Below are 14,876 nucleotides of genomic sequence, written 5' to 3'. Positions count from 1 at the left end.
GCAGGGCACAGGTGAGTGTATGTGTGATGCATCCAAGATAAGCAAAGCACAAGTAACTGAATGTGTGATATGTCTGACGGGTGCAGGCACAGGTGAGTGTATAGGGCACAGGTGAGTGTACGTGTGTGATATGTCTTAGGGGTGCATGGTACAGTTGAGTGTATGTGTGTGATGTGTCTAAGGGATACAGGGCACAGGTGAGTGTATGTGTCTAATGTGTGAGGGATGCAGGGCACAGGTGAGTGTACGTGTGTGATATGTCTTAGGGGTGCATGGTACAGGTGAGTGTACGTGTGTGATGTGTCTAAGGGATACAGGGCACAGGTGAGTGTATGTGTCTAATGTGTGAGGGATGCAGGGCACAGGTGAGTGTACGTGTGTAATATGTCTGAGGGGTGCAGGGTACAGGTGAGTGTACGTGTGTGATGTGTCTGAGGGGTGCAGGGCACAGGTGAGTGTACATGTGTGATGTGTCTGAGGGATACAGGGTACAGGTAAGTGTACGTGTTTGATGTGTCTGAGGGATACAATGTACAGGTGAGTGTATGTGTGTGATGTGTCTGAGGGATACAGGGCACAGGTGAGTGTATGTGTGTGATGTGTCTGAGGGGTGCAGGGCACAGGTTAGTGTACGTGTGTGATGTGTCTGAGGGGTGCAGGGCACATGTGAGTGTACGTGTGTGATGTGTCTGAGGGGTGCAGGGCACAGGTGAGTGTACGTGTGTGATGTGTCTGAGGGGTGCAGGGCACAGGTGAGTGTACGTGTGTGATGTGTCTGAGGGGTGCATGGTACAGGTGAGTGTACGTGTGTGATGTGTCTAAGGGATACAGGGCACAGGTGAGTGTATGTGTCTAATGTGTGAGGGATACAGGGCACAGGTGAGTGTATGTGTCTAATGTGTGAGGGATGCAGGGCACAGGTGAGTGTACGTGTGTAATATGTCTGAGGGGTGCAGGGCACAGGTGAGTGTACATGTGTGATGTGTCTGAGGGATACAGGGTACAGGTAAGTGTACGTGTTTGATGTGTCTGAGGGATACAATGTACAGGTGAGTGTATGTGTGTGATGTGTCTGAGGGATACAGGGCACAGGTGAGTGTATGTGTGTGATGTGTCTGAGGGGTGCAGGGCACAGGTTAGTGTACGTGTGTGATGTGTCTGAGGGGTGCAGGGCACAGGTGAGTGTACGTGTGTGATGTGTCTGAGGGGTGCAGGGCACAGGTGAGTGTATGTGTGATGTGTCTGAGGGGTGCAGGGCACAGGTGAGTGTACGTGTGTGATGTGTCTGAGGGGTGCAGGGCACAGGTGAGTGTACATGTGTGAGGTGTCTGAAGGGTGCAGGGCACAGGTGAGTGTACATGTGTGATGTGTCTGAGGGGTGCAGGGCACAGGTGAGTGTACGTGTGTGATGTGTCTGAGGGGTGCAGGGCACAGGTGAGTGTATGTATGATGTGTCTGAGAGGTGCTGGGCACAGGTGAGTGTATGTGTGATGTGTCTAAGGGACGCAGGGCACAGGTGAGTGTACTTGTGTGTCTAATATAACAACTACCTTGTGCAGTACTAATAAGCCAAAATGTGACTATATTTATATAATCAATGCAGGTGATGTTAAGACTGAAGTTACACTTAATGCTGAACAAACAAATGATCTGTATGTAAAGAGTCAGCTGGAAGCTGTGAAGCAAGAAATCAGTGACAATATCAGTACAGGTGAGTGCACATGGGTGATTTGTTTGAGGGATACAGATTAACTGCCCCAATTGGCACATAGTGGTTTTATTAGGGGAGAGGGAGACTTCATAGAGCTGTCATTTCTTTCCAATAAAACACACAGATGGAAATGCCCCTGTTATTTGTTTGATTGTGATATTATTATATGTAGGACTGAAATCCAAATCTAAATGCAATGAGTGTAAAAAAGTAAATGGCTGCAGTTTAGGGGATGATGTATGACAAAAAATAGTCTGAACTTTAAATCTCTTAATATATCTGACATCTTCTGTCATATCTGGAAAGTTGTTTAAGATTGCATTCTCTATCTGAAAATTTGGGTTTCATGTTCCTTTTAAAATTCTCTGGTAAACTTTTTTTTTTTTAGAGCTGCAACAACTAATCAATATAATCAATAAAAATGGATTTATGGTTTTCAACTAATCTCATAATCGTTTAGTTGGTCTGTGCACAGCACCAACTGCTTCACTCGAATGAGCTCCTGAACATGGTGTTGTGTTTTATGGTTATGTCCTTAGCCTAAAGGATGTCTACAGACTTTTACTTTTAACTTTTTCAGGACAGTATAAGTTTACAACTACCCCTGGCTTATGTGCAACCCAGAAATAAAATAGGAGTCATCATTTGGATTGTTATATTAAATCAGGGGATTTGGGACTATGCTTTGCATGATATAGTGCCAAGCTTGTTATTTACACCTAGCCCTAGATTGATGGGAGTTGCTATTTGAATTGATGTCACTATTATCTGTTTGCACAATAATTAGCAGATCGCTTGCTATTGCTGATTATATATACTGTATAAATAAATGTGTAAGGCTTTGTCCTGTTATTAAATTATAGGGGCCAATTTATCAAGTGCCGGGCGGACATGATTTGCTGTAGCGAATCATGTCCGCCCGGCATCTCTAAATGCCGACCACATACACTGTCAGCATTTAACATTGCACAACCATTTCTTGTGAAATGCTTGTGCTATGCTGCCCGCTGCACATTCACGGCCAATCGACCCCTAGCAGGGGGGGGGTGAATCATCCGGATCGGGATGATTGCAGTCCGCCACCTAACAGGTGGCGCACAAGTTAAGGAGCAGCGGTCTTACGGCCGCTGCTTCTTAAAAGGACATAATACGCATATGCTAAATCACTTGAAACTGATGCAGTATAACTGTAAAAAGCTAACAGGAAAATATCACCTGAGCATCTCTATGTAAAAAAGGAAGATATTTTACCTCACAATCTCCTCAGCTCAGAAGAGTAAGTTCTGTGTAAAAACTTGTAATCAGCCGCTCCCAGCTGCAGGTAAAAAAAAAATAATAATTAAGAAATGAACAGCAGCCAATCAGCATCAACAGTGCTGAGGTCATGAACTCTTTTACTGTGATCTCATGAGATTTTACTTAAAGGGACATTATACACTCATTTATTCTTTGCATAAATGTTTTGTAGATGATCTATGTATATAGCCCATAAAGTTTTTTTAAAAAATGTATAGTTTTGCTTATTTTTAAATAACATTGCTCTGATTTTCAGACTCCTAACCAAGCCCTAAAGTTTTATGTGAATACCGTCAGCTACCTTCTCCAGCTTGCTCCTGTTTGTGTAAAGGGTCTTTTCATATGCAAAAGAAGGGGGAGGGGGGAGTGTCTTATTTCCCACTTGCAGTGGGCTTTCCAGCTACCTTTTCAACAGAGCTAAACTAAGAGGTTCTAAGTAAGTTTTTAAACATTTTTATACTGGATTTTTATATCAGTATATGTGCATCTTATTCTTTATAGTAGCGCCTATTACATGCAGTTATATGAAAATGAGTGTATACTGTCCCTTTAACTCTCATGAGATTTCATGGTAAACTTCCTTACACTGAATAGGGAAATAACATGAGAGTGCACGAGGCTCATCCCTTCGGCTGTCCCGGGACAGACATACTAATATGCTGCTTAGAAATCCTTTACAATGGGATGTGGCTACTGAGGAACTTTTGAGGTAAAATATCTTTCTTTTTTATATAGAGATGTTCATGTGATATTTTCTAGTCAGCTTTTTACAGCTATACTGCATCACTTTCAAGTGTTTAACCCCTTAATGACCACAGCACTTTTCCATTTTCTGTCCGTTTGGGACCAAGGCTATTTTTACATTTTTGAGGTGTTTGTGTTTAGCTGTAATTTTCCTCTTACTCATTTACTGTACCCACACATATTATATACCGTTTTTCTCGCCATTAAATGGACTTTCTAAAGATACCATTATTTTCATCATATCTTATAATTTACTATAAAAATTTTTATAAAATATGAGGAAAAAATGGAAAAAAACACCCTTTTTCTAACTTTGACCCCCAAAATCTGTTACACATCTACAACCACAAAAAAACACCCATGCTAAATAGTTTCTAAATATTGTCCTGAATTTAGAAATACCCAATGTTTACATGTTCTTTGCTTTTTTTGTAAACTATAGGGCCATAAATACAAGTAGCACTTTGCTATTTCCAAACCATTTCTTTTCAAAATTAGCGCTAGTTACATTAGAACACTGATATCTTTCAGGAATCTCTGAATATCCATTGACATGTATATATTTTTTTTTAGTAGACAACCCAAAGTATTGATCTAGGCCATTTTGGTATATTTCATGCCACCATTTCACCGCCAAATGCAATCAAATACAAAAAATCGTTCACTTTTCACAAATTTTTTCACAAACTTTTGGTTTCTAACTTAAATTATTTACAAACAGCTTGTGCAATTATGGCATAAATTGTTGTAAATTCTTATCTGGGATCCCCTTTGTTCAGAAATAGAAGACATATATGACTTTGGCGTTGCTTTTTGGTAATTAGAAGGCCGCTAAATGCCACTGCGCACCACACATGTATTATGCCCAGCAGTGAAGGGGTTAATTAGGGAGCATGTAGGGAGCTTTTTGGGATAGTTTTAGCTTTAGTGTAGTGTAGTAGACAACCCCAAGTATTGATCTAGGCCAATTTTGGTATATTTTATGCCACCATTTCACCGCCAAATGCGATCAAATTAAAAAAAAAGTTAAATTTTTCTCAATTTTAGGTTTCTCACTGAAATTATTTACAAACAGCTTGTGCAATTATGGCACAAATGGTTGTAAATGCTTCTCTGGGATCCCCTTTGTTCAGAAATAGCAGACATATGGCTTTGGCATTGCTTTTTGGTAATTAGAAGGCCTCTAAATGCCGCTGCGCATCACACGTGTATTATGGCTAGCAGTGAAGGGGTTAATTATGTAGCTTGTAGGGAGCTTGCAGGGTTAATTTTATCTTTAGTGTAGAGCTCAGCCTCCCACCTGAAACATCAGACCCCCTGATCCCTCCCAAACAGTTCTCTTCCCTCCCCCACCCCACAATTGTCCCTGCCATCTTAAGTACTGGCAGAAACTCTGCCAGTACTAAAATAAAAGGTATTTGGCCCTTTTTTTAAAAAAAAAAAAAAAAAAGCATATTTACATATGCTGATGTGTATGATCCCCCCTTAGACCCCAACCTCACTGATCCCCCACCTAACAGCTCTCTAACCCTTCCCCTCTGCCTTAATGGGCGCCATCTTGGGTACTGGCAGCTGTCTGCCAGTACCCAGTTTTGCAAAAAATTTGCCTTTTTATTAAAAAAAAAAAGCCCTTTTCTGTAGTGTAGCTTTCCCCCCCACCAAGACCAACCCCCCACCCCTTCCAGATCCCTTAGATTATATTATTAAGTTTAATCTTTCTTTTTTTTTTTTTTTTACTTTTTACTTTATGTTTTTCTGTAGTGTAGCGGTTCCCACCCGCTCCCGCCCCGTGCACGCGCCCGCCCACCAACCCCCGTGCACGTGCGCGCCCCCGTGGGTCCCGCCCCGATCCCGCCCCCTCCATTCCATACAGAGCATCGATGGCCGCCCACCCGCCTCCCACGTAAGCTCCCACCCACCAACGATATTGGCCATCGATGTCCGGTGCAGAGAGGGCCACAGAGTGGCTCTCTCTGCATCGGATGGCCAAGGGGGGTTATTGCAGGATGCCTCCATATCGAGGCATCACTGCAATAACCGGAAAGCAGCTGGAAGCGAGCAGGATCGCTTCCAGCTGCTTTCCAGACCAAGGACGTACGCCACACGTCCTCGGTCATTAAGTGTATTTTTTTTGAGGACGTGTGGCGTACGTCCTTGGTCGTTAAGGGGTTCAACATTTGGGTATTATGGCCCTTTAACTTAAGTTTCAGGCAGACCTGAAACTTTGGGGGTATGCTAAACCCTACTTATGCATCTCAAGCACCTCAACACCATCTGAGCGCCTCTTCTCTGCTGCAGGCAAAATAGCTTGCAAAAAGGGAGCCAGCCTCAGCCAGGAGCATGTGGATATGTTGTAATTTTTGCATTAGAATGCAAAGTTTCTGAGAGCGTGAATAACAGAAAGTTATTAACATTGATAGTCTACCTCTAGAGTCTTGGTAGTTCTACCTCTTTTGAAACAGTTAGACCTAGATTTAGAGTTTGGCATTAGCCGTCAAAAGCAGCGTTAAGGGGTCCTAACGCTGCTTTTTACCGCCTGCTGGTATTTAGAGTCAGCCAGGAAAGGGTCTAACGCTCACTTCCTCAACGCGACTCCAGGCTACCGCAGATCCCCTTACACCAATTGCGTATCCTATCTTTTCAATGGGATCTGCCTAACGCCGGTATTTGGAGTCTTGGAAGAAGTGAGCGGTAGACCCTCTACCGACAAGACTCCTACCGCCAAAAAAAGTCAGTAGTTAAGAGCTTTATGGGCTAACGCGTGAATATAAAGCTCTTAACTACTGTGCTACAAAGTACACTAACACCCATAAACTACCTATGTACCCCTAAACCGAGGCCCCCCACATCGCCGCCACTCTAATAAAAAAAATGTAACCCCTAACTGCCGACCGGACACCGCCGCCACCTACATTATAGCTATGAACCCCTAATCTGCTGCCCCTAACATCGCCGACCCCTATATTATATTTATTAACCCCTAATTTGCCCCCCCCCCCCAACGTCGCCGCTACCTAACTACAATTATTAACCCCTAATCTGCCGACCGGACCTCGCCGCCACTATAATAAATGTATTAACCCCTAAACCGCCACACTCCCGCCTCGCAAAAACTAGAATAAATAGTATTAACCCCTAATCTGCCCTCCCTAACATCGCCGCCACCTACATACAATTATTAACCCCTAATCTCCCACCCGCACCGTCGCCGCTACTATAATAAAATTATTAACCCCTAAACCTAACCCTAACACCCCCCTAACATAAATATAATTTAAATTAAACGAAATAATATTCTGAAAATTAAATAAAATAATCCTATTTAAAACTAAATACTTACCTAGAAAATAAACCCTAATATAGCTGCAATATAATTAATAATTACATTGTAGCTATTTTAGGATTTATATTTATTTTACAGGCAACTTTGTATTTATTTTAACTAGGTACAATAGCTATTATATAGTTAATACCTATTTAATAGCTACCTAGTTAACCCTTTAATGACACAGCTTTCTGTTTGCTCAATTGTTTTATGACGGAAAAATTCTGTCATATGTCCTTAAGAGGTTAAAAAGTACAAAATTACCTGTAAAATAAATCCTAACCTAAGTTACAAATACACCTAACACTACACTATCATTAAATTAATTAAATAAATTACCTACAATTAGCTAACTTAAAATACAATACAATAAAATAAACTTTTCTATAATACAAAAAACAAACAAACACTAAATTACAAAAAATAAAAAAGAATTACAAGAAGTTTAAACAAATTACACTTAATCTAAGCCCCCTAATATAATAAAAAATCCCCCCAAAATAAAAAAATGCCCTACCCTATTCTAAACTACCAAAGTAATCAGCTCTTTTACCATCCCTTAAAAGGGCTTTTTGCGGGGCATTGCCCCAAAGTAATCAGCTCTTTTACCTGAAAATAAAAATACAATACCCCCCCAACATTACAACCCACCACCCACATACCCCTACTCTTACGCACCCAAACCCCCCTTAAAAAACCTATCGCTAACCCCCTGAAGATCATCCTACCTTGAGTCGTCTTCACCCAGCCGAGCCAAATTCTTCATCCAAGGTGCGCAGAGGAGGTCCTTCATCCGGTAGAAGTCTTCATCCAAGCGGGGCAAGAAGAGGTCCTCCATCCGGTAGAAGTGTTCATCCAGGCGGCGTCTTCAATCTTCATCCATCCGGAGCGGAGCCATCTTCAAAGGAGCCGACGTGGAGCCATCCTCTTCAACCGACGACTTCCCAACGAATGAAGGTTCCTTTAAGGGACCTCATCCAAGATGGCGTCCCTTCAATTCCGATTGGCTGATAGGATTCTATCAGCCAATCGGAATTAAGGTAGAAAATATCTGATTGGCTGATGCAATCAGCCAATCAGATTGAAGTTCAATCCGATTGGCTGATCCAATCAGCCAATCGTATTAAGCTTGCATTCTATTTTCCGATCGGAACAGCCAATAGAATGCAAGCTCAATACGATTGGCTGATTGGATCAGCCAATCGGATTGAACTTCAATCTGATTGGCTGATTGCATCAGCCAATCAGATATTTTCTACCTTAATTACGATTGGCTGATAGAATCCTATCAGCCAATCGGAATTGAAGGGACGCCATCTTGCATGACGTCCCTTAAAGGAACCTTCATTCGTCGGGAAGTCGTCGGTTGAAGAGGATGGCTCCGCATCGGCTCCTTTGAAGATGGCTCCGCTCCGGATGGATGAAGATTGAAGACGCCGCCTGGATGAACACTTCTACCGGATGGAGGACCTCTTCTTGCCCCGCTTGGATGAAGACTTCTACCGGATGAAGGACCTCCTCTGCGCACCTTGGATGAAGAATTCGGCTCGGCTGGGTGAAGACGACTCAAGGTAGGATGATCTTCAGGGGGTTAGCGATAGGTTTTTTTAAGGGGGGTTTGGGTGGGTTAGAGTAGGGGTATGTGGGTGGTGGGTTGTAATGTTGGGGGGGTATTGTATTTTTATTTTCAGGTAAAAGAGCTGATTACTTTGGGGCAATGCCCCGCAAAAAGCCCTTTTAAGGGCTGGTAAAAGAGCTGATTACTTTGGTAGTTTAGAATAAGGTAGGGCATTTTTTTATTATTTTGGGGGGATTTTTTATTTTATTAGGGGGCTTAGATTAGGTGTAATTAGTTTAAACTTCTTGTAATTCTTTTTTATTTTTTGTAATTTAGTGTTTTGTGTTTTTTTGTATTATAGAATAGTTTATTTTATTGTATTTTAAGTTAGCTAATTGTAGGTAATTTATTTAATTAATTTAATGATAGTGTAGTGTTAGGTGTATTTGTAACTTAGGTTAGGATTTATTTTACAGGTAATTTTGTACTTATTTTAACTAGGTAGCTATTAAATAGTTATTAACTATTTAATAGCTATTGTACCTAGTTAAAATAAATACAAAGTTGCCTGTAAAATAAATATAAATCGTAAAATAGCTACGATGTAATTTATTTATTAATTATATTGTAGCTATATTAGGGTTTATTTTCTAGGTAAGTATTTAGTTTTAAATAGGATTATTTTATTTAATTTTCGGAATATGATTTCGTTTAATTTAAATTATATCTATGTTAGGGGGGTGTTAGGGTTAGAGTTAGGTTTAGGGGTTAATAATTTTATTATAGTAGCGGCGACGGTGCGGACGGGAGATTAGGGGTTAATAATTGTAGGGAGGGCAGATTAGGGGTTAATACTATTTATTCTAGTGTTTGCGAGGCAGGAGTGCGGCGGTTTAGGGGTTAATACATTTATTATAGTGGCGGCAAGGTCCGGTCGGCAGATTAGGGGTTAATAAGTGTAGGTAAGGTGGCGGCGACGTTGGGGGGCAGATTAGGGGTTAATAAATATAATATAGGGGTCGGCGGTGTTAGGGGCAGCAGATTAGGGGTACATAACTATAATGTATGTTGCGGCGGTGTACGGAGCGGCAGATTAGGGGTTAATAATATACAGCAGGTGTCAGCGATAGCGGGGGCGGCAGATTAGGGGTTAATAAGTGTAAGGTTAGGGGTGTTTAGACTCTGGGTTCATGTTAGGGTGTTAGGTGCAGACTTAGAGAGTGTTTCCCCATAGGAAACAATGGGACTGCGTTATTAGCTGAACGCTGCTTTTTTGCAGGTGTTAGGTTTTTTTTCAGCCCAAACTGCCCCATTGTTTCCTATTGGGATATCGTGCACGAGTACGTTTTTCCAGCTTACCGCTACCGTAAGCAACGCTGGTATTGAGGGTTGAAGTGGAGCTAAATTAGGCTCAACGCTCCCTTTTCTGAGCCTAACGCAGCCCCTCAGACAACTCTAAATACCAGCGTTGTCTTAAGGGTGCGCTGGGAAAAAAAAAGCAGCGTTAGCTACGCGGGTCTTTACCGACAAAACTCTAAATCTAGCGGTTAGTGTTTTGTTTAGTTTTTTGTTTTTTGCTTGATTATAAAAATGTGTTCTGCTGCCGGTTAAAACATTGGACAAACAGTTTAGTTAATGTAAAGTTTTAGTCTGAAGTTTATTTTTATAACACTAAGTATGTGGATTTTATTTTAAATATAGGATATTTCTTTTTAATCCGATCAGTTGATTAATCGTAAAAATAATTGGCTGATTAATGGATTATGAAAAGGATCGTTAGTTGCCTTACTTTTTTTTTTTTACCATTTACTTGTAATACCAGATTGTATTCAAGGTCACACTATGGGTTAACATTATTGGCTGAGCTCCAATTTGTGTCTCAGGGATGCAGGGTACAGGTGAGTGTACCTGTGTGTGTGATGTGTCTGAAAGACGCAGGGTACAGGTGAGTGTAAGTGTGTGATGTGTCTGAAAGACGCAGGGTAGAGGTGAGTGTAAGTGTGTGATGTGTCTGAAAGACGCAGGGTACAGGTGAGTGTAAGTGTGTGATGTGTCTGAAAGACGCAGGGTACAGGTGAGTGTACATGTGTGATGTGTCTGAAAGACGCAGGGTACAGGTGAGTGTAAATGTGTGATGTGTCTGAAAGACACAGGGTACAGGTGAGTGTGAGTGTTTGATGTGTCTGAGGGATGCAGGGTACAGGTGAGTGTGTGATGTGTCTGAGGAATGCAGGGTACAGGTGCCTAATATAACAACTACCTTGTGCCGTGCTAAAAAGCTAAAATGTGACCATATGTATATGATCTATGCAGGTGATAATAAGACTGAAGTTACACTTTATGCTGAACAAACAAATGATCTGCATGTAAAGAGTCAGCCGGAAGATGTGAAGCAGGAAATCAGTGACAATATCTGTACAGGTGAGTGCACGTTTGTGATGTGTCTGAGGGATACAGATCAACTGCCCCAATTGTTGGCACATAGAGGTTTTATTAGGGGAAAGGGAGACTTCATAGAGCTGTCATCGCTTTCCAATAAAACACACAGATGAAAAAAATCACTGTTATTTGTAGGACTGAAATCCAAATGTAAACGCAGTTAGTGTAAAAAAAAAAGTAAATGGCTGCAGTACAGGGGGATGGTAAATGAAAACCAATTGTCTGAACTTTATTAAATCCCTTAATATAGCTGACATCTTCTGTCATATCTCTGTGTAAAATTCTCCCCCACAAGCAATACGCTAACATAACTAAGCCTTTTTTCATATAAATTATGGTTTAGAAGCTCTGTCATATTTTTAGAAGCTTCCATTAAAGGGTCATGAAACGTTTTCTGTCATTATTTATACCATTTTAAAAAGGTTTCCGAATTTCTTTTATGATCAAATTTGCTTTAGTGTCATGTTATTCTTTGTACACGCTCCTGAGCTTACTTCCCTGCTTTTCAACAAAGGATACCAAGAGAACAAAACATGATAATAGACTTAAATTGGAAAGTTGTTTAAAATTGTAAGTTCTATCTGAATCATGAAAGATTTTGGAGTTTGATGTCCATTGCTGAGCAGCTCCTGAGCTTAAAGTGAAGGTAAAGTTACCTAGATGCTGATCCAAAATCCAATTCTGTGTTAAAAATCAATAGGACTTTAATTCATCATTTTGTTAAATATTGATTCTAAATCCAGTAATCTCACTTTTAATTACCTTTTTGCCGCTCTGTAAAATCAACCCGTATTTTTTTTTTTTGGGTCACATTTTTTTAACAGCCAGTTGAAAATCTGGCCGTTAGGCGGCCGTGACCTTACGTCATCCGCCTACTTGTGGATATGCGCATGCACTACTGTCTAATTATTTAGCTGATAGTACATGCGCGTTCCCGTTTCGGGACAGGAAGTCAGTAGATGTGCACTTTCAGTTGGTGCAAATGAACTTGCGTAGCAGTCCACATGACTGAACGATAAGCATGACAGTTATAGTTACTGCTAAGTAAATCAGCAGTAACTATAACAACGGCTATGCTGCTGCTCCCGTAGATACTCAGATGAACGCGCTTCTGAGATTAACGCACATCAGATCAGGAAATAGAGGTTGGGAGGAGTTATCGTCAGAACGGTAGGGAAAAATATAGATAAAAATACAAGACAAATAATTATTTTTTTATAAAATGAAGTTAGCGATTAGCTTATTCATTCATGAAAGAGTGCATTGATATATTGTAATTGAATAAAGTTTACCTTCACTTTAACTATGTATACTTTTCAACAAAGGATACCAAGAGAACAAAACAAATTAGATAATACAAATACATTGGAAAGTTGATTAAAGTTGCATGCTTTATCTGAAAATGTGGGTTTCATGTATCTTTAAAATTCTCTGGTAAACCTTTTTTCTCTTGTAAGATGTATCGAGTCCATGGATTCATCCATACTTGTGGGATATTCTCCTTCCCAACAGGAAGTGGCAAAGAAAGCACCCACAGCAGAGCTGTCCATACAGCCCCTCCCCCAGCTCCACCCCCTCCCAGTCATTCTCTTTGCCTGCTTAACTGCTAGGAAGGGTAAAGTGTGTGTGGTGACAAAAATGTTTTTATTTTCTCAAGCAAAAGTTTGTTATTTTAAATGGCACCGGGTGTGTACTATTCACTCTCTGGAAGAAAAGGGATGAAGATTTCTACAAGGAGGATGATGATCTTAGCACTTTGTAACTAAGATCCACTGCTGTTCTCACAAGGGCTGAATAGTACAGGAAAACTTGGGGGAACGGTTTGCATGCTAAGCTGCATTGAGGTATGTTCAGTCTATTTTTTTCTAGACAGACTGTGATAATTCTAGAAAAGGCTGACAATATCCCCATGAGGGAAGGGTAAGCTGTGTTCAGACACTTAGTAGGAATCCCAGCTTGCATAAAGGGCTCATTGGTTACTGGTGACACTGTTAGGAAAAAAAGTTTTTTCATTGCAAACATAACATTTTTTGAGGGACTTTAAGGGGTCATTGTGGCTTATTTAAGGGTTATTAACCCACATGTATAGTTTAGAAACACTCTGGTGTGTTTCTTTTAGGCCCCATAACATCGAGTGAGGTGGTAGGGGCCTATTTTCGCGCCTCAGTTACGCAGTTTCTTTTACTCAGAGACATCCAGCTGCTTCTCCAGAGGGTCCTGCTGTGTTTGAGAGCTTAAAAGAAGTTTTTTCCCCCACAAATCTTTCCTAAAGGGCAGGTAGGCGCCACAGCAGAGCTGTGGCAAGGTGCTGAACGTTTTTTACCGGTTTTTGACGTTTTGTCAATCCGGTTTTTACATTAAGGGGTTAATCGTTTATTTGTCTAGCTGTGCAATCTTACTAAGGTTTTATGATGCTACTGTAAAAAAATTCGTAAAGTTTACTGCTTTTTTACACTGTTTTGCAGAGTTTGTGCATCTTTTTTTCTCTTAAAGGCACAGTACCGTTTTTTTCTAAGTATTATTTGCTTTGATTAAACTTAGTTCTTAAAGTTCTTCAAGGGGTTCCGTTTGAACCTATGCATTCCATATGGAAAGTTCTGTTTTTAGTAGCTATCTCTTTGGCTCGAAGAGTTTCTGAGTTATCTGCTTTACAGTGTGACTCACCTTATCTTGTTTTCCATGCAGATAAGGTGGTTTTACGTACCAAACCTGGATTCCTTCCTAAGGTTGTTTCTAATAGGAATATCAATCAGGAAATTGTTGTTCCTTCGCTGTGTCCTAATCCTTCTTCAAAGAAGGAACGTCTGTTGCACAATCTTGATGTGGTTCGTGCTTTAAAGTTTTACTTACAAGCAACCAAAGATTTCCGTCAAACATCTTCATTGTTTGTTGTCTATTCTGGTAAGCGGAGAGGTCAAAAGGCTACGGCTACCTCTCTTTCTTTTTGGCTGAAAAGCATCATCCGTTTGGCTTATGAGACTACTGGCCAGCAGCCTCCTGAAAGAATTACTGCTCATTCTACTAGAGCAGTGGCTTCCACATGGGCTTTTAAAAATGAGGCTTCTGTTGAACAGATTTGTAAGGCGGCGACTTGGTCTTCGCTTCATACTTTTTCCAAATTTTACAAATTCGATACTTTTGCTTCTTCGGAGGCTATTTTCAGGAGAAAGGTTCTACAAGCAGTGGTGCCTTCCGTTTAGGGTACATGTCTTGTCCCTCCCTTCATCCGTGTCCTAAAGCTTTGGTATTAGTATCCCACAAGTATGGATGAATCCGTGGACTCGATACATCTTACAAGAGAAAACAGAATTTATGCTTACCTGATAAATTTCTTTCTCTTGTGATGTATCGAGTCCACGGCCCGCCCTGTCTGTTTAAGACAGGTAGTATATTTTTATTTGAAAAACTTCAGTCACCTCTGCACCCTATAGTTTCTCCTTTTTCTTCCCAGCCTTCGGTCGAATAACTGGGGGGGTGGAGCTGGGGGAGGGGCTGTATGGACAGCTCTGCTGTGGGTGCTCTCTTTGCCACTTCCTGTTGGGAAGGAGAATATCCCACAATAATGTATGAATCCGTGGACTCGATACATCACAAGAGAGAAATTTATCAGGTAAGCATAAATTCTGTTTTTTACCATCCACTTGTAATACCAGATTATGTTCAAGGTCATACTATGGGGTAACATTATTGGCTGTGCTCCACTTGTGTCTCAGGGATGCAGGGCACAGGTGAGTGAAAGTGTGGGATGTGTCTGAAGGACGCAGGGTACAGGTGAGTGTACGTAGAATTTGAGGTAAGCAGGG

At 41.0% G+C, this 14,876-nt stretch overlaps 1 protein-coding gene across 6 annotated transcripts in view; it reads left to right on the top strand.

Moving 5' to 3' along the window:
- Nucleotides 1-14,876, top strand: part of LOC128657365 (gastrula zinc finger protein XlCGF26.1-like) — a 103,722-nt gene that overhangs the window by 60,025 nt on the left and 28,821 nt on the right. For all 6 annotated transcript variants that reach the window (XM_053711686.1, XM_053711684.1, XM_053711688.1 and 3 more), the window contains 2 exons: nucleotides 1,604-1,711; nucleotides 10,948-11,055. In XM_053711686.1, the coding sequence (XP_053567661.1) occupies nucleotides 1,604-1,711; nucleotides 10,948-11,055 (216 nt within the window). The remainder of the gene's footprint in view (nucleotides 1-1,603; nucleotides 1,712-10,947; nucleotides 11,056-14,876) is intronic.

This window comes from Bombina bombina, chromosome 4 (assembly GCF_027579735.1).
Source record: "Bombina bombina isolate aBomBom1 chromosome 4, aBomBom1.pri, whole genome shotgun sequence".
NCBI lineage: Eukaryota > Metazoa > Chordata > Amphibia > Anura > Bombinatoridae > Bombina > Bombina bombina.
Note: the sequence above shows the minus strand (reverse complement) of the source record. Positions and strands in the feature narration are given on the sequence as shown.